We start from the raw sequence: 17,338 nt of genomic DNA, 5'->3' as shown, positions 1-17,338 counted from the left end.
GGTCAGCAGCCTTGGGTTCTCTGAAGGGCCGAGGGAGGAGGTTGCCAGTGTAACCCATCCTGGCATCTCCCCGAAGGGGCTCTCAGTCACCACACAGGCCATGTAGACAGGACGCGAAAAGCAGACAGAAGCCGTGGGAAGAAGACTCAGGAGGAGGGGGAGCCAGGGGTGAGGGCATGGCGTGGTGGGGGGTGACCTTCTACCCAGCTAACTCCAGGTTCCTGTGAGACCAAAACCTGCACCTAAACCACCTCTTTTTCTATCAGCTTTACTCTCTTCTAGACCAGCGGTTCTCAAAGTGTGTTCCCTGGCCCCACAGCATCAGCATCACCCGGGAATGTGTGGGAAGTACACATTCTCAGGCCCTGCCCTGGACCGGCTGGATCTGGGGTGGGGCGCAGTGCTCTGGGTTTGCCGAGTCCTCTAGGTCAGGGGTAGATAAACACTGGTCCACCGCCAGCTAAAAATGGTTTTTACATTTTTAGAGATTTGGAAAAAATCAAAAGAAGAATATTTTGTGACACATTAAAGTGATATGAAATTTTAATTTCAGAATCCATAAACATTTTATTGGAACATGGCCACACCCATAGACAGAGCTGAGTGGGTGCAACAGAGACCTGCAGAGCCTAAAATATTCATGATCTGACCTTTTAGAGAAAATCTGCCAACCTCTGTTCTAGGTGATTTTGATACATGAAGTCTGAGAACCTGGTCTGCCCAATACAGCAGCTATGAGCCTACTCACAGAGCCCTTGAAACGTGGTTGATCCAAACTGAGATGAGCCCCAAGTGTCAATGACACATCGGAATTATCAGCCTTGGTAAGAAAAACAGAGTGGAAACTCTAACAATTTTCTTTGTTGAATGCCTATTGAAATGGCAATCTTTTGAATGTATGAGGCTTGATAAACTTTATTATTAAAACTGACTTTGACCCTAGCTGGTTTGGCTCAGTGGATAGAGCGTTGGCCTGTGGACTGAAGGGTCCGGGTTCGATTCTGGTCAAGGGCACATGCCCAGGATGTGGGCTTGATCCCCAGTAAGGGGCGTGCAGGAGGTAGCCGGTCAATGATTCTCTCTCATCATTGAAATGATATGAAATTTGAGTTTCGGAATCCATAAACAACATTTCATTGGAACATGCCCACACCCATAGACAGAGCTGAGTGGGTGCAACAGACATTGCATGACCTGCAGAGCCTAAAATATCTCTTTCTATTTCTCTCTCCCATTTCCTTCCTCTCTGAAATGAATAAAAAAATATACCTTTAAAAATTTGATTTTGCCTGTTTTCTTTAATGTGGCTAAGAGAGAATTTAAACCCCCCACATGGCTCCCCTTCTGTCTGGGCTGGACAGCCCTGGGCAGAGCATAAGCTTTGAAAGGGCCTTGGGGATAAGCAGGAACCATCTCTTTGGGAAGGGGCAGGTGGGGGAGGGGGTGGCCCAGCAGAGATGGAGCAAGCACTAGAAAGAGGTTCCTGGGCAGTGGAAGGGCGTGGGCTTCACGACAGGGCAGCTACTGAGACAGGAAGGAAGGAGGCACGAGGGGGTGTGGACCCAGGCAGGTGCGGTTTGTCAGCAGAAAACTTGAGAGAGCTTGTCAAGATGGATTGCAACAAGTCTTCTATTTCCTGTTCTCTCTGAGACTGTCCTGTCCCTTACTCCAACCCCAGAAACCACTGGCCTCGCCCTCACCTCTGCCCTCACCCACGTGGGGCACCTGCCACACACACTCACAGACAGAATCACACAGAAAGATTCATGTGTACACTCACTTATATACCCACAGACTCACACTCATGGGGTCCTCTGCTCTTATTTCGATTCTCTGAAGCACCCCAATGAGTCCTACCAGCTCAGAGTCACATCCCACCCGAGTCAGTCTAGATCCAGAGTGGGGTCAGCAACCTACACCTGTGGCCAACTCCAGCCCACAGCCTGTGTTATGAATAAAGTTTATAGAACAGCTCCTCCTATTCATTTCATGCATCTGTGTTTGTTTTTGTGTGACAGCAGTGGGGACGAGGAGTGACATATGGCCCACAAATCTTCAATTATTTACTCTCTGGTCCTTCACAGTAAATGTGCTGACCCCCTCCTAGGTCCCTGACACTCAAGGTGGGGCCTGTGGATCAGCACTGACACTACCTGGTTGGAAACGCAGAAAGTCAGGCCCCACCTGACCTGCTAAGTCAGAACCTGCATGTCAGCCAGATCCCTGGAGTGCTGGTGTCGACCCAGATGAGTTTGCCCAGGACCAGGGGGTCTCAGGATCTGAGACTCTGTTTTTAATCTGGAGACGTCCCAGTGGGGCCAGACAGGATGGATGGGCATGTTGGCAGGAGTCTGCTATGAATAAGATGGCCCTCTCTGCTCACCCAGTGTGTTGGCGATGCCCGTCTTCACGTTGTCGGTGCAGATGTGGCTGATCCGGTTCTCATGCTCGGGCTTGGCCAGCACCACAATGCGAATGTTCCAGAGGGTGTGGATGGCGATCTGGTGGGGAGGACAATGATGTGACTCTCAGCCAGGGCGTATTGCTTGACCCCGGAGCAAGAGATTCACACCTAGTCCTCACCTCCCAGGTGTGGAGTTCCCTGTCTGTAAGCCAGCCATGGGCAAACTACGGCCCACGGGCCGGATCCGGCCCATTCGGCTGTTCTATCCGGCCTGCGGAGCCGAAAGAGCGGAGGGTTCTCTTGCTCTCCCCTCCGCTCCTTCACCAGCAGCAGTGTTAACATGTATTCGTTCACACAAACACTCCATCCATGCTTTTGTTCCGGCCCTCTGGTCCAGTTTAAGAACCCATTGTGGCCCTCGAGTCAAAAAGTTTGCCCACCCCTGCGAAGCCCTAAATTTTGGGAGACTCCTAAGGATGTCCCACAGGTGACACAAAGTATCTTAAAGATGAGAGCCGGGGCTGACAGCACAGGTAGGGCAGAGGGAGGAACCTGTCACTTTCAGCAACACCCATGGGCCCCATCAATTTCTGAATACAGGTTCCCTTCTCTGGCCCTGGAAGGTAGGGGAGAACCACTGAGCACCCGGGCAACTTTGTAAGCTGAGAGTTGACATGCTGAGCCCACCATTGCCTCTAAGATGTCCTGGCCGGCCTTGCAAAGCCCGCTCCCCTGGAGTCCCAGCGGGGGCCGTGGCCAGCTGCTCACCATTTTAAAAGTAATGCTGGTGATTTCTTGCAGGGAGTTTTTGAGTATCTCTAGCCACTCCTTCTCCCCCAGGGGGTCCTCCTGGGTGCCAATCACGTAGATGTCGTGCGGGATGTAATCAGCAGAGTCATCCCGCGTCTTCCCCTGCCCCTTGGAGAGAAACCAGGACGTGATCTTCTTGGGAGGGGGGGCGTTACCTTCAACAGCAAAACCCAACACCAAGTGAGTCACAGGTACATCAGAAGAATTCAAACAGAGGTGGGGGAAGGATTGGGGTGGGGGAGTCACACAGACATGAAAAGCATTCAGGCCACCCAACAAAATACCTTAGATGGAGAACTAGGTACTATCATCCCCAGATACATTTGTTTTTAAAGATAATGTGAAGTTTCAAGGACTAGAAACATAGAAGATTCCACATGGTATCTTGAACTAGTTGCACATGAGGTCAAACACTAGCTGGTCTTTGAAGCCACATTGGGAACTGAGACACAGACCTTGAGGAATATACATTCTGTTGTTAAGATGACCCCGAAGGCTGACAGGTTTGGGATGGGGCTTCTAGCCCACGGTTGGGAGTCAACAATGGCTTCCTTGCAAAAGAGAGATCTCAGCCAAGGTCTGATGTGAGGGTGTTAGCCAGAGAATCGGGAGGAGTGTGTAGATGCCCCTTCACTCCCTCCTTTCTCGATGCTGCTGGGCGACTATCCACTGCTTCAGGACGGGGTGGGCCTGACTCTGTTCCCGACCAGGTTGGGGAGATAGACACCCAGTTAAGTTAGAATTTCGGATAAACAACAGATAATCTTCAGAATAAGCATATCCCATGCAATATCTGTTTGTCTGAAATTCAAATTTAATTGGGCATCCTATATCTACTTATTTTTCATTTTGAGCTGAATACTCACATGAAATATATAATTTACAGTTAGTATATAAATATATATTAGTATATAAGTATATAGTACATAGCCAGTATACATCTAGAACTTATTTCTAGCTGCAGAGTTATACTAAATATTTAGTAAAATTTACATTCAGCATATAATATTTATATATTTGGTATATAATATATATTTATGTATAAATATATACATTTAGTGAAATATATAGTTAGTATACATAGGGTGTCCCAAAAAATGTATACATTCTAGGTCTGTAGATTCTATTACATTTTGAAAATGAAATACGTTTTAATAAATACTGCCTTTATAATTACTCAAAGTGTGTATACATTTTTTTTCTGGGACACCCTGTACTAGTAGTATGTAGGCATTTCTAGGTAAACACCTATACCAAAAAATTATTTGTTATTTACATGAAATTCAAATTTAATTGGGCATCTTCTCTCTCTTCTCTCGCTGTCTCTCTCTCTCTCTGGCAATGCTACTCAAGGAAGTTCTTTCTTTCTTCGGGTCTGGGGTCCCTTGGCGGGCTGCCTAAGACTGGCAGGTGTCCAAAAGCCCCTTCACCTATACATGCAGATTCTTTACCTGATATTCTCCAACTTAGATACACAATGTAACCCACTGCAGTGGCTCTTGGGTGTAAGTCCCAGGACTCGCCCCCTTACCTATTGTCTCAGGAAAATGCTAGAAGGGAGGCTGTGCAGGTGGGCTGGGGTGGGGGAGACAGGTTCCCCCCCCCCTTTTGAGGATGCTGGATGCAGGAAGCAGGGGAGGTGACAGGAGGGAGGAGAGGCAGCTGGACCTACCCATGTTCCAGGTGCCGATGAAGATGGTGATCATGTCGGGTTCCGGCTGCTCTGAGTGCTTGTTTTTCATCTGCTGCAGGAGCTGGCAGAAGCCTTCTCTCTTCTAGGGATTGAAGGGCAGACAGACTCAGAAAGGCCTCTGCACCCGCACATCGCACTCTCACAGTGCTTGGCCAGCTCCAGGAAAACTGAGAGGCACACAAATCAATCCACACTTCCAGGCGGGCAATGGGGAAATGGATCCCAAGACTAAGAAAGTGGCTGTTCTGTGACCAGCCAGCCGTGCCGCGGCAGGGACCAGACTCCAGGAGAATATTCAGGAACTGGACAAGGGCCCCACCATGGCGAGGAACTATAGCATGTGTTTCAATACGGAAAAAATGAGAAACAACCTTAATGTCCAATCTTAGGAAATGAATTCATAATGGTATTCTGGGTCATCCACACACTAGAATACTATAGGGTTCAAAAATTGTGGTGCAGAAATACTTTGTCAAGAAGGATAGATGGGCAACTATATTGTTAAGTATAAAAAGCCTGTTGACAAAACAATATGAGTAGCATCATTACATTTTTAAAAAATATATTTTATTGATTTCAGAGAAGAAGGAAGAGGGAGAGAAACATCAATGATGAAAGAGAACCATAGCCTCCTGCCTGCTCCCTACCAGGGGTTGAGCCTGCAACTCGGGCATGTGCCCTTGACCGGAATCAAACTCGAGACCCTTCAGTCCACAGGCCGATGCTCTATCCATTGAGCTAAACCAGCTAGGGCAGCATCATTACATTTTTATAAAAAAACACACAAAACCCATCCTGAAATATATTGTCCAAGGTTTACTAGTGGTAGACAGGCATTTCTTTTTTAAATTTTTTGCTTATTTGTAACTTTCCCACTAATGAGACTAGATGACTTATGTAACGAAAGATAATTTAAAGTGAAGAAACTAATTGAATAGAACACAGGAAGGCTGTCAGAGCCTCCTCAGTAGTCTTTATTTTGTTATCCCGGAAACCTGCCTTTAGTTTGGGATACTCAAAATTTACAGCCTCAATTTACTGCTATGTCTCAACCCTTCTGAGCTTGCAGCACTGGGTAGCACTGGTTTTAGGACCTATGTCCCTGTGCCCAGAAGGATGCCCAGCCAGGCCTTCCATCATCTGTCTGACCACACTTTTTTGTTTCTCCCAGCCCCTTCCCTAACATTCCTCATAGTCCTCCTCATCCTCTTGGCCAGGTTTGGGCACCCTCAGATCCCCCGCACTGGCTTCCCACCAGCCCAACCCTGCCATGTCACCCAGAGGGCACTGTGAACCTGTTCTGGGAGCCCTTGTCCCTGAGCCTTACCACAGTGCCAACGTGTGATCAGCTGACACCGGATGCTCTGGGAGCCCTTTGTGTCCTGCCTCATAGGCTACAATGGTGGGTTTCAGCCCCTGGTTGGCATGTCAGAGGTGAGATTAGGTCACAGAGAACCCTGCCCATGCGATGTCCAAAGTCCCTGAGTATCCCCATTGGCCTGCATTACCTCTCACTCCAAGAGCCAGTCCTAACAGGCACCTTACTTCTGCAGAGTGGGGCCGTGTGTAGAAATGGAGAGAGCACTGGTTGGGACTCAGGTTTAAATATGAGGTGTCCCAGAATACTTCCTAGTGCAGCTCAGAGAAGCCTACGGCCTCCCAATGGGGCTGGGTAAACACAGTAATAAAAGATGCATCCTCTTGGGCAGACAGCATGAAGGAGGGGAAAGATGATGGGGCTGTGACTGCTCAAATCCCAGCTGGGCTCAGCTTTCCCAGGTGGAAAATGGGTTGTGAGAACTGAGTGAGCTCTCGGTACGAACTTCTAGGCACAGAGCTGGTCTTGGAAAACATGCATCCCTCATTCCCCTCTCGGCTATCTTAGTAATCATCACTTACTTTGGAATCAGCAAAAACATATTCCTTCCGCACGGTCTTCTCCTTCTCTGTTTCCACCAAAATCACCAACTTGTTCAGAAACTTCTGAGACTTGATGAGCTGCAGGACTTAAGAGAAATGCAAGTTCACTTATTCATTCACCTACTCATCACCCGATATGTAGAGTGTCCACTACATTCTGGCATCTGACCATCCACAACCCTGACTCTCCCATCCTCAGGCAGAGCACCAAATGTGTGCCTAGTTTCCCAGACCCCTTTGTCCCTGGCTGCTCTTCCAGGGAGAAGCTCATGCTTAGAATGAGTGGCAAGCAAGAGGTGGCCTGGTTGGAGCAGAGAGAGCTTGACTATCGTCTTCTCGTCTTCCTCCCTTTCCCCCCTTTTTAAATTTCTTTCTCCTCCTCTCTATCTCCTTTCCTACTTTTGCTTTGCTTTTAATTTATAGCTAAATTAACATGTTTTATTTCTATCAATGATTAAAAGACTCAAATTGTTCTATAAGATTTGTACATATAATAGTACCCCTCCATCTCACCTCCCTTTAATGTTCTGCTTCCTAGAAACAACCACTTTCAATTCTCTTAATGGATTCTTTTGGAATTTTACTCCATCTCTAAATAACATGTCTATATTGATACTTGCTGGTGTTTCAGGTTAAAATATTTCATTATTTCCTTTGCATATTGACTTCACACAATGGAAGATGACGGTTTAGCTCTTTCACACATACAGCCTGTCCCCCCTCTCGCCATCCCCCAGCCCCCACCAATTCATAATGCCGGTCCCCCCATCATCTTTCCAATAATTATATCATAATTATGGCTGGGTAACTAGTCAGTGTTTTGTATTGTGACTATAAAAATGCTACCGACAGAGAGGTCCTGATTGTTTCTCTACACAGATTTTTTTTTTTCCTGGAATTAATGATCGCCATGTTTTTTCATTGGTCCTAACTTTGTAACTCTCTTTTCCACATGATCAAGCACTTTTTATCAATTGTATCATCCTGGGGGAGCCTCTCCCAGAGCCTCTGGGCCTTCTCTTCCCTAGACAGGTGACCTCTGGACACATAGCCATTACCTTAGGCCTTCCTTATTCATCATCTAAGAACCCATTCACCTGTCTCTCTTGTATTACATCCCATTTTTTTTGGATCTCGTGTCTTCCTCTTTCTTGGTTTATGCCCTCATTTTGGTAGAGCAACATCTCTAGTAGCTTCCCAAGAAAGGGGGAATAGGTGATAAATGTTTGGAGGCCTCGCATGTCTGAAAACTTTACCCTCACGCTTCACTAACAGAACCCTAAGCCTGAAATAATTTTCCTCAGACCCTGGAGGCCTTGTCTCATCATCTCTAGCTTATAGCATTGCTACTGAGCAACTCAGTGTTGTTCTGATCTGCCTGAGTGCGTGAGTTCACACAGCAGGCCTGACTGCTATCCTTGGAAAGCCCGCTTTCTAGGTGGCCCTGGGCTGGCATCTGGAACTTGGATTTGGGGAGGGGTCCCAGCATTTGCTGAACTGCTAAGAGCAGCTCACGGTGCCTACGTGGTACGAACAACATAGTTTAGCCTGAACCCCTGCTCTCCTCCTGAGAGTCTGAAATTTGGGTAAGTGCCAGGCAAGAGAGCGTCTACATGACCAGCTCCAGTAAAAGTCCTGGACAATGAATCTCTTATGACTTTCCCTGGTAGACAGCTCTTCACATGTGTGTTCACACCTCATTGCTGGAGGAACTGTGTGTCCCATGGGACTGCACCAGGAGCAGACTCCTGAGAATCACTGAACCTGGAGGTGACCTTGGGGACCCCAAACACAGTCTGTGATTCTATCTTCTGCGTTTAAGTTTTCAGGATCTTTTCTTTGAATGCAGTGCTGTAAGCATTCCCAATGTTGTCTGTGTATCAGGGTAGAACAATTTCCTTTGTTGTGCTGGGCACTTGATGGACCATTCCCATCTGGGAACTGGTGTTGTTCAGTACTGAGATTTTTCTTAAATTATTTCTTTAATAAATTTTCTCACTCTCCATTTTCTCTTATTGACACGTTATTTTGATAATGAACCTACTAACTGGTCTTCTAATTTTAAAAAATCTCTTCTATTATTCCCTCACTTTGTCCATTTGTTCTACCTTCTGGGAGCTTTCCTCAACTTTATCTTTCCACCTTTCCTTCAAGTTTTTTTTTAAAAAATATGCTTTTATTGATTTTAGAGAGAGGGAGGGAGAGAGAGAGAAAAAAACATCAATGAGATTGGCTGTCTCCCGCATGCCCCATACTGGGAATCGAGCCCGAAATCTGGGCATGTGCTCTGATCAGGAATTGCACAGTGCTCAACCAACTGAGCCACACTGCCAGTTACAAAAGCCACCTCAAACACAGCCACATGAACTGTGGCATTTCACTTGTCTAGAACTCACTCATTCATTCACTCAGTATATATCTATTGATCACTTACTCTGTGCTAAACACTGTTCTAAACTGGTGGTAAATACGTCAGTGCCCACAAGACAACAACTCCAGCCCTGACTTTGGCATTCAAGGCCCTGCCCCACATCTGGGAGCCCATTTCTTTCTGCTCCTCTCTTTAGGGCCACAAGTAACATGTAATTCCCCTACTATCCTGCTCTATTCCTTGCACATGCCAATGTCTTAGTCCAAGTGCCCTCCCTGCCTCATGCTTGGTGAACTAATTCTTCAAAGCCCAGACAGAGCTATCTCTGTGGTATGAAGCCTCCTTGCACCACCCAACAGCTGAGCTAATCAATCCTCCTGCCAGGCCAACCCTGCCTCTGACATACATTCTAAAACAAGCTCACATGTCAGCTTCCACCTTGAAATTGCTAATTCTTTGAAGGAAAGTCTATAAGTCAGATCTGGCCTTTGGAAGATGTTCAGAAAAAAAAGTCTTTGAATTAAGCTGACAAGAGTTCACAGTGCTTTTCAGAATCCTGGGAGGTATTCCTTTCAAACCAGAAACCTCAAGGTTGTTTTTTTTTAGAACAATCAGGCACTCTTTGATAATCTCTTCACTCATGGTAGGTTTCTCTTTCCTCTTCTCAGAGTTGGGACCGCCCTTTCAGTTTTAACTCACTTTCTGTGACAGGTAAGAGGAAAGTATGGCTTTAAGCTGATCACTTTCAACACAGTCCTCTCCTGCTCAAACGCTCAATAAATCCCCATCTCTCCTGCCCAACTCGGCAGTGGACAGAGTGGCCCTGCCAAACACTGTGATCTCAACTCTGCGTGAGTATGACGTCCTGTCACGCTCATGTCTAAAGACTTCATTCCTGATCCATCTTTGCTGCTCTATTCTGCCTTCCTCACAACTACCCTGGATGTTTTCCTTCACAGCACTTAGTCAATAGCTGATATCATTGTGTTGAGATACAGGATGGGCAAAAGTAGGTTTACACTTGTGAGTATGCAAAATAGAGTTTAATCTTGTATTATTATTGTTCATTAATTATTGTATTATATTTAATATGAACAACTGTAAACCTACTTTGCCCCACCCTGTATTTTGAGTATTTATGGTCACTCAACACTCTGGAATGTAAATTCCGTGTGGGTAGAGGCCTTGGATCCCCAGTGCTTAGCCCACAGTGACTTGCCTATAATCATCTGGTATGTGAACATTTCCCATTGCACTGATGAGTTTACTTGATGGTATAAAGCCTCGGGTGTTGTGAGTGGCTCCTATATGCTAGACTCCTAAGGAGCCTTACATGCAGATAATTCAGTTAATCCTTATCAACCTATTTGACAGATGAGGAAACTGAAGTCCAGTGCAGTTAAATTGTCTAAGGCCACACAGCTGCTAAGAGGCAGAGCTGGGATGTGAATTTGAACAGTTTGGTTTCAGAGCCCATGCACTTGAAACTGTCTCTCGGTCTCTGTTACACTAAAGATGCCGCCTGATTCAGGCCTGAGCCCTTACGCATGCAGGGCTCTGGACCAGGCCCTGGGAGGTGACCGTATGCATCAACCTGGCCCCCACTGGGGAGGAATGCATCACAGAGCTGCCACATGTCCCCAGGATTCAGAGGAAGGAGGCGGAATGGACAGGGAAGGCCTCAGGAAGGCGGGGCCCTGAGAGGTGGGTCCTAGAGCTGGGTGGGGGGTTCCACAGGCAGGATGGGGCAAAGGGTATCCTAGCATAGGGGTGGCATGTGCCTGGCAGGACGTGCATCCCCAGCCGCCTGTTGCTGACCAGTCATCAGTAAGAGCACTAACAGATGAGAGCATTATGGGTGTGAGGGTCATACTTTTCTTGTGGCTGTAGAACTTGTCCTCAGAACCATCCTTGGACTTCTTAATGATCAGTTTCCCAGTCTCAACATCAACTTTGAGCTGCAATTTCTGAGGAAGCGCCAGAGACTCTGACTTCACCTATGAAGAGGAGGAGAAGAGAAAGGAGGGATAAGGGGAGGGGAAGAAGATGGGGGAGAGATGTAGGTTATCTCTTCTCTGTCCAGGCTTTCATGAGCTCCTCATCTATATGGCTGGGCAGCCCTTGGCCAGTTCAGCCTCGGTGTCCCATATTGGGCCACCTGGTTTCTATTTCTAAGCCTCCCTTGCCCAGGGTCACGCACCCAGGTTTCCACTGGCAGCTTCCAAGAATTGCTAAAATGTGGCAAGGAGCCCAGCCAGTCTGCTGTGTGCACATTAGTTCTTCTACCAACAGGTTTGGTGGAGGAAACAGATGAACTACTGGAAAATTATTCATTCACTGCCTAGTCTGACAACACTCATTAATTTGATGTCGTCTACTTCCAGGAAGGATTTTACTAATAGAATTAAGCTCCTGAGCCTTGTTACAACTAATAATTGAACATTGATTGATAACAATTAGGAAAAATACAATTGCCATGCTCAGAAGATAGAATTATCATCAGGATTAGAAAGGATGTTGGGGGGAGGGACATCTTGGGATTTCTCGTTCTGTGCTTCTGAATATGGGACCAGGGCTTGCAATGGATACAACAGAATCTCTGGGGATAATTAAGAAAAACAAATTTCTGGGCCAGAGCCTGTGGATTTTAACTCACTCACTCCTGGGGAAATCATGGGATATGCATTTCCCCCCTAATCCTCCCTTAAGGCACTATGCAGCCAGTTTGAAGGTCCCTTTTGATGTCACTTACTACCCCTGTTGAGGACAAAGTTTAAGTCCCTTGGACCAAGAGGCTCTTTCCTGAAGAGCCTCCCCAGGAAGAAGGTTCCACAGATTCATATGGACACCCATTCTAATGCTGAAACATCTTCATAGGTGGCTCCACTGATGGCTAATCTCAGTTGCTGGGCTCCTTGACCTTGTACAGGTGAGCCCAAAGCACTGGACTTCTCCTTCCATAGGGAAGAGAATGTCCCTCAGCATCCATCTGCAAAGCACAAGGGCACAGCCACTTACCTCAAAGGTGACTGGAGGGATGAGAGAACGCCGGTGGGAAGACTCGGGTCCCTCATGCAGCAAGGCCTTGAGCTGTGGGCATAAATGTACAAAGCCATTGAGGCTGGGAGGCGAAGGGAAGGCAGCATCTTTAGGGCAAAGGGAGCACAGTCTGCATTCTCTGAGCAAAGAGGGGACCAAAGAGATGCCAAGAGAAGCTGTAGGATCCACCCCCCACCCCCAAAGTACCTTATCTTCAATAGAGGACAGTAGACTTGTCAGTTGGCTGAGCTTGGTCACCATGTTGATTGGATTAGCCTCACCAGGCACCTGGGAGATGAGGAAACAAGCAAAGAAGGACACAGTCACAGAGGACCTGTCACTGAGAGGTGTAACACTCAGCGCTTTCCAGGCCTCATCTCATTTCATCCCCTAACAACTCCAGGAGTACTGTTATTATCCCCCTTTGCAGATGAAGAAATCAAGGATATTGCCAATCACCTCACAAGTATCATGGCCAAAAAATAAGTCATTTTTCCTTCCCTCTAAATCTGCTTCTCCCCAGAGTTTCACACCTCATCCACTAATTTGCTTAAACAAAACTCTAGGATTGGCCTTGACTATTACCTTCCTATTCCCACGTCTACTGCATCGCTGCTCCTGCTCTACTCCCAAAATAGAGCCACCCTACTGCTGAAAGCCCTAGACTAGTTGCTTCCCACCACAGGGAAACTGCTTACCCTGCCCTCAGAGACCATATAATCTAATCCTCCATGCCCAGACACTCTCAGCCTCACTTCTGATCTGCCCATGGCCTTGAGCTACACTTTCTGAGGAATCCCCAGAGACATGAATTTCATCTGGGAAGGCCATCCCCTATCACTCAGGTCTCAGATCCACAAAGAGGTCTTCCCTGACCACGCTAAAGTAGCCAGCCACGGTCATCTCTACCAAATCACCCTGCTTTGTTGCATGTCGATCACCACAATCATTTATTTGTTCACTGTTTCCCCTGCTAGAAAGCAAGCTCCATGAGAATTGGGACCAGAGTGCTCTGTTCAGTGCTGCAACCTTGGGGCTTGGAACAGTGCCTGCCCAGGGAAGACGCTCAGTACAATTGTTCAAGGTGTACTTGAGGCCCAGAGAGCTGAAGTTACTTGTTGGAAGCCACACAGCTAGTGAATGGCACAGCAGGACTTGAATCCTGTTGGCCTGGCACCAAATCCACAGTCTCAAGCATTTATTCCCAGAACAAACTTTTCTAAAGCATCTACTCTGTGCCAGACACACTGCCAGTGCTGCAAGTATAGAGTTAATAAGACATCCCTGCCCCCTCTCCTCCCCCTCTCCTCCCGCCCCCTCCGAAGTAGAATGAGAGTCAGACATATGCATGATTAATTGAATACCAAGCAGAACAGAACCAGGGTTATCTCCACCCAAGTGATGCCTTTTGACCCCACCCTTTGCTTTTGACCTCAATTTCCCGCCCAGCCACGTTATATACTACTTCTGCCATCAGTAATCAACCATCACTCCATCACCACCATCCGCAGCATCACCATCACTCCCCTCCCCACCATGACCACTGTCATCTCCATCAGCACCGTCACAACCACTTCCAACCAGTAGCCACACCCCCACCACAACTATCACCATCATCATCACACCTACCAACACTTTCTCTGACGGCTTCGGTCAATAGATGAGACAGTTTAGGATCCCCTTGTTTTAAGGGTTTTCTCATAAAGGATTGAAAAGATAACAGATTTTAACCCCCTTATCCTCCCTCTTGGACACTTGGAATTACCTGCTTGCTACCTGGGATAGTCACCTGGCTGTCATTTTTTCTTCCCTCTAAGTAGCAGTTTTAGGTTGGTGTTTTTCACTCTCTTGCTGAATCTGTGTCTTTTGGAGCAGGCTTGGCAAAAACTCACAGACTATAAATGAAGTTCCTGACAAACTGGGGGTGAGTTCTTGGACTGGAAGGTGTGAGAATGATGCTGGAGCTTTGTCCATAGGTTTGAGTCTTATTCAGTGGAATGCACAGGAGGAGCCAATGAGTTCTTACAACACTGTTCAAATCCATCTTAATTTGAACATATCCACTCATCTAATCTGCATGTATATTTATTCTTATAATCCTTATTCTGCAGGTGGGGAAGTTGAGTCAAAGTGATGAGTCACCTTGTCCAAGGTCACACAGCTAGTGTCCCCCGGAGATTTGAATGCAGATCTAGCCCAGTGGTGGCAATTTTGCCCCCCAAGGGACATTTGACAAGTCTGGAGACACTGGGGTTGTTGCAACTAGGGTATGCTAATGGTGTCTAGTGGGTAGAGGCTAGGATGTGTTAACAACCAATAATGTCACAGCATAGTCCCCCACAATAAAGAATGATCCAGCCAAAATGTCACTAGCCTGGGTGTTGAGGACATAATTCACAGCTCTGCCTAGAAGTGGGTGAATTGGTCTGAGTGCTACCTATGGGTTTACATAAATTGACGAGTCATTTCACTTTGCTTTTCAGTTGAGTTTTCAAAGGAGGGTGTGGGTTCCAAAGTCAATGACTCTTCTTTCTCACATAGGGTAGACTCGGGTCTTTCCTCAACCTTCAGGCCAGCAGTCATTTTAATAACGTTACATTTTGTACCCCCCAGGCAGTCTCAAATAAATTCCACACAGGGGTCCAGGAGTCTTGCCCACCTAAAAGCAAGGGTCTAATGTTGGTAAGAGTCCAGCACATTCAGATGGCTCACGTGTGCAATTTCACTTAGCGCTTTGTGGGTGTAAATCTTTCTGGTTCAATTTCCACAACATACTGTACATACTGTTCCACCATTTACTTTTTTTCTTTCACCCTACAGTATGCCTTGGATATCTTTCCACATCATTGCATCCACCATAGAAAATTCTGCACCACAGTTTAACAACTCTACAATTGTGTGGTTTCCAATGTTTTCGCTTTTAGAGACAAAGCCACAATAAACATCTTTGTCAACATCTCTTTGTCCCTAAGACAACTGCCTACATACAGAACTGCTTGCTTGTAGGACGCATGCATTTAACATTTCCTTGCTGCTGCGGCCCAGGGCAGACCACCCCTTGATATCACTATACAGTGGCCTAGTGATTATTTCCAACTGCAGTCACCTGGGAGGCAGCAGGAACAGAAGGAGCCCTATTCTCCTCTGTGCCCCCAAAAGTAGGAGATAACTCTTCTTGGAGGGACAGGTGCCCTCCCTGCTCCTGAAGGCTGAGACAAACCTTATCACATCTGGGAATCCGGAATGAGAGAGCTGTGTCAACAAGCCTATCTTGCCTGAGCCTAAGCCCTGCTTACATTCATTTTATTTTATTTTATTGCTTAAAGTATTACAAAGAGTAGTACATATGTCTCCTTTTTTTTCCCCCTTGACCTTCCCCCGGCCTCCCCTACCCGACAGTGTTTTGTGTCCATTGGTTACGCTTATATGCATGCATACATTCCTTTTAATGAGCAGTGACTTTCTCTGTCTTGTCAGTTTCTCACAAATGTGTTTTTCTAAAAACTATAAAAAGGTGCCTAGTTTGATCATTTCTCTGAGCCTCATTTTATAATCTGAGCATCTCACTGTGGCTTTCCCATATGCATGTGTCAAATTGTTTTTTTCTCCTGTTAATCTAGTCTTGTGTCAATTGTATTATTTTATTACTAGTCCAGCGGTTAAAAACTAAAGAAGGGTAGAAGGGAGTGAATGCTTTCCCTTCCCTAATAATGCAAATGGCCAAATAGTCTTTCAGAAAATCCATTTCCATTCCAGCGGTGTGGACAGGTGAGCCCTTGTGAATTCCTGGTCCCCACACAGCCAAACCCTGACTTCACCAATCAGCTCTTTGCATATCTGATATGCAAGAACACACGTCCTCATTTTGAATGTCATTTTCTGGTTACTAACGAGGTACGGTCAAACATCTTTTCATGTGTATGTTGGCCATTCCAAGTTCTTCAGTAAAACAGCCTTCCTTATATCCTTTCCCCATTTTAAAAAGTGGGTTGTTTTGACTGAATTATTTACAGACTTAAAAAAAATACATGTTAATCCTTTGTCTCTTATCTTGGCTGCAAGTACTTTCTCTGAGATACTAGTTTCCTTGTTTTTAATTCTGCAGATGACACTTCTTGTCACACAGATCTTTGCTCAAAGGACACCTGGTCTTGGCCCCCAGCTAGGCCGGGAGCAGGTGACTGTGGTGGGAGGGAGGTGCATGTATTCCTTGCTCTTCCTGGGGCAAAGGCAGGATCAAGAATTTAGGCACCTCATGTGTTTCTTTAGGTTTCTGAAGAAAATGTTGGGAAGAGGCCCTGCCACCTTATTTAGTACTAATAAGTCCTTTTGCTGATGGGTGCATAATTTAAAATCTTTATTTCTCAAATCAAAATCAGGCAGTGGGAAATGCCTTATGGGGGTGGTGTGGGGGGACGGGCAGAGTTCTGTGGCTCTCACCCTTCACCCACAGCATACTCTGACCGTCCAGCCATCTGGACTCTGTCAACCTCGATAACCCACCCCCAACCCCAGTTTATCAAACTCATCTTTCCAACCCACAAAGCCTTACCTGAGGCCGTGGACGGAGGCCCGGGGAGAGCTGCTGGTCAAACAACCTCTGCAGAGACTCCAGGGAGGGAAGGGTCCGGGTGACTTCTCTGGGGGCAGGGACAAGGTGAAGGTCACGGATTAGTGAGGACTCCAGTGGAGGAGACCCTGGCTCCATCTGAGCCCCGTCTAGCAAAGGCAAGAATCCTTCCCAGAAGAACAAGCCCCTGCAAAGATGCAGGCCTGCCCATCCCCCAGACCTCCACTCCTTCCCATCCCACACCCAGCGGACCAAACTGGAATTGTAGACCTGATTTACCTCTGCTTAGCCATACAAGGCCTGTAGAAAATTTTGATCTAGAGAATCTCAAAACTACTTTGAAATCATTTAGTAACCCATGGTTCCAACATTTACTGTTACTAAGAATCACACACACACACACACACACACACACACACACACACACAGTCACACACATATACCTGTGTTAAAAATGCAAATTTCTGGGTCCCAACCTGATTTGGTCTGGAATCTGCATTTTAAATATGTGCCCCAGGGCTCCCTGTGCTG

General features: G+C 46.6%; 1 protein-coding gene across 1 annotated transcript in view; it reads right to left on the bottom strand.

Moving 5' to 3' along the window:
* The window catches only part of INPP5D (inositol polyphosphate-5-phosphatase D), a 95,471-nt gene that overhangs the window by 27,337 nt on the left and 50,796 nt on the right, over positions 1–17,338 (bottom strand). Inside the window, exons 6-13 of the mRNA XM_006760440.2 lie at positions 16,790–16,877; positions 12,445–12,525; positions 12,217–12,288; positions 11,072–11,195; positions 6,807–6,913; positions 4,887–4,989; positions 3,173–3,369; positions 2,384–2,501 (exon numbers count right to left, since the gene is read on the bottom strand). Coding sequence (XP_006760503.1) covers positions 2,384–2,501; positions 3,173–3,369; positions 4,887–4,989; positions 6,807–6,913; positions 11,072–11,195; positions 12,217–12,288; positions 12,445–12,525; positions 16,790–16,877 — 890 coding nt within the window. The remainder of the gene's footprint in view (positions 1–2,383; positions 2,502–3,172; positions 3,370–4,886; positions 4,990–6,806; positions 6,914–11,071; positions 11,196–12,216; positions 12,289–12,444; positions 12,526–16,789; positions 16,878–17,338) is intronic.

This window comes from Myotis davidii, unplaced genomic scaffold (assembly GCF_000327345.1).
Source record: "Myotis davidii unplaced genomic scaffold, ASM32734v1 scaffold370, whole genome shotgun sequence".
Lineage (NCBI taxonomy): Eukaryota > Metazoa > Chordata > Mammalia > Chiroptera > Vespertilionidae > Myotis > Myotis davidii.
Note: the sequence above shows the minus strand (reverse complement) of the source record. Positions and strands in the feature narration are given on the sequence as shown.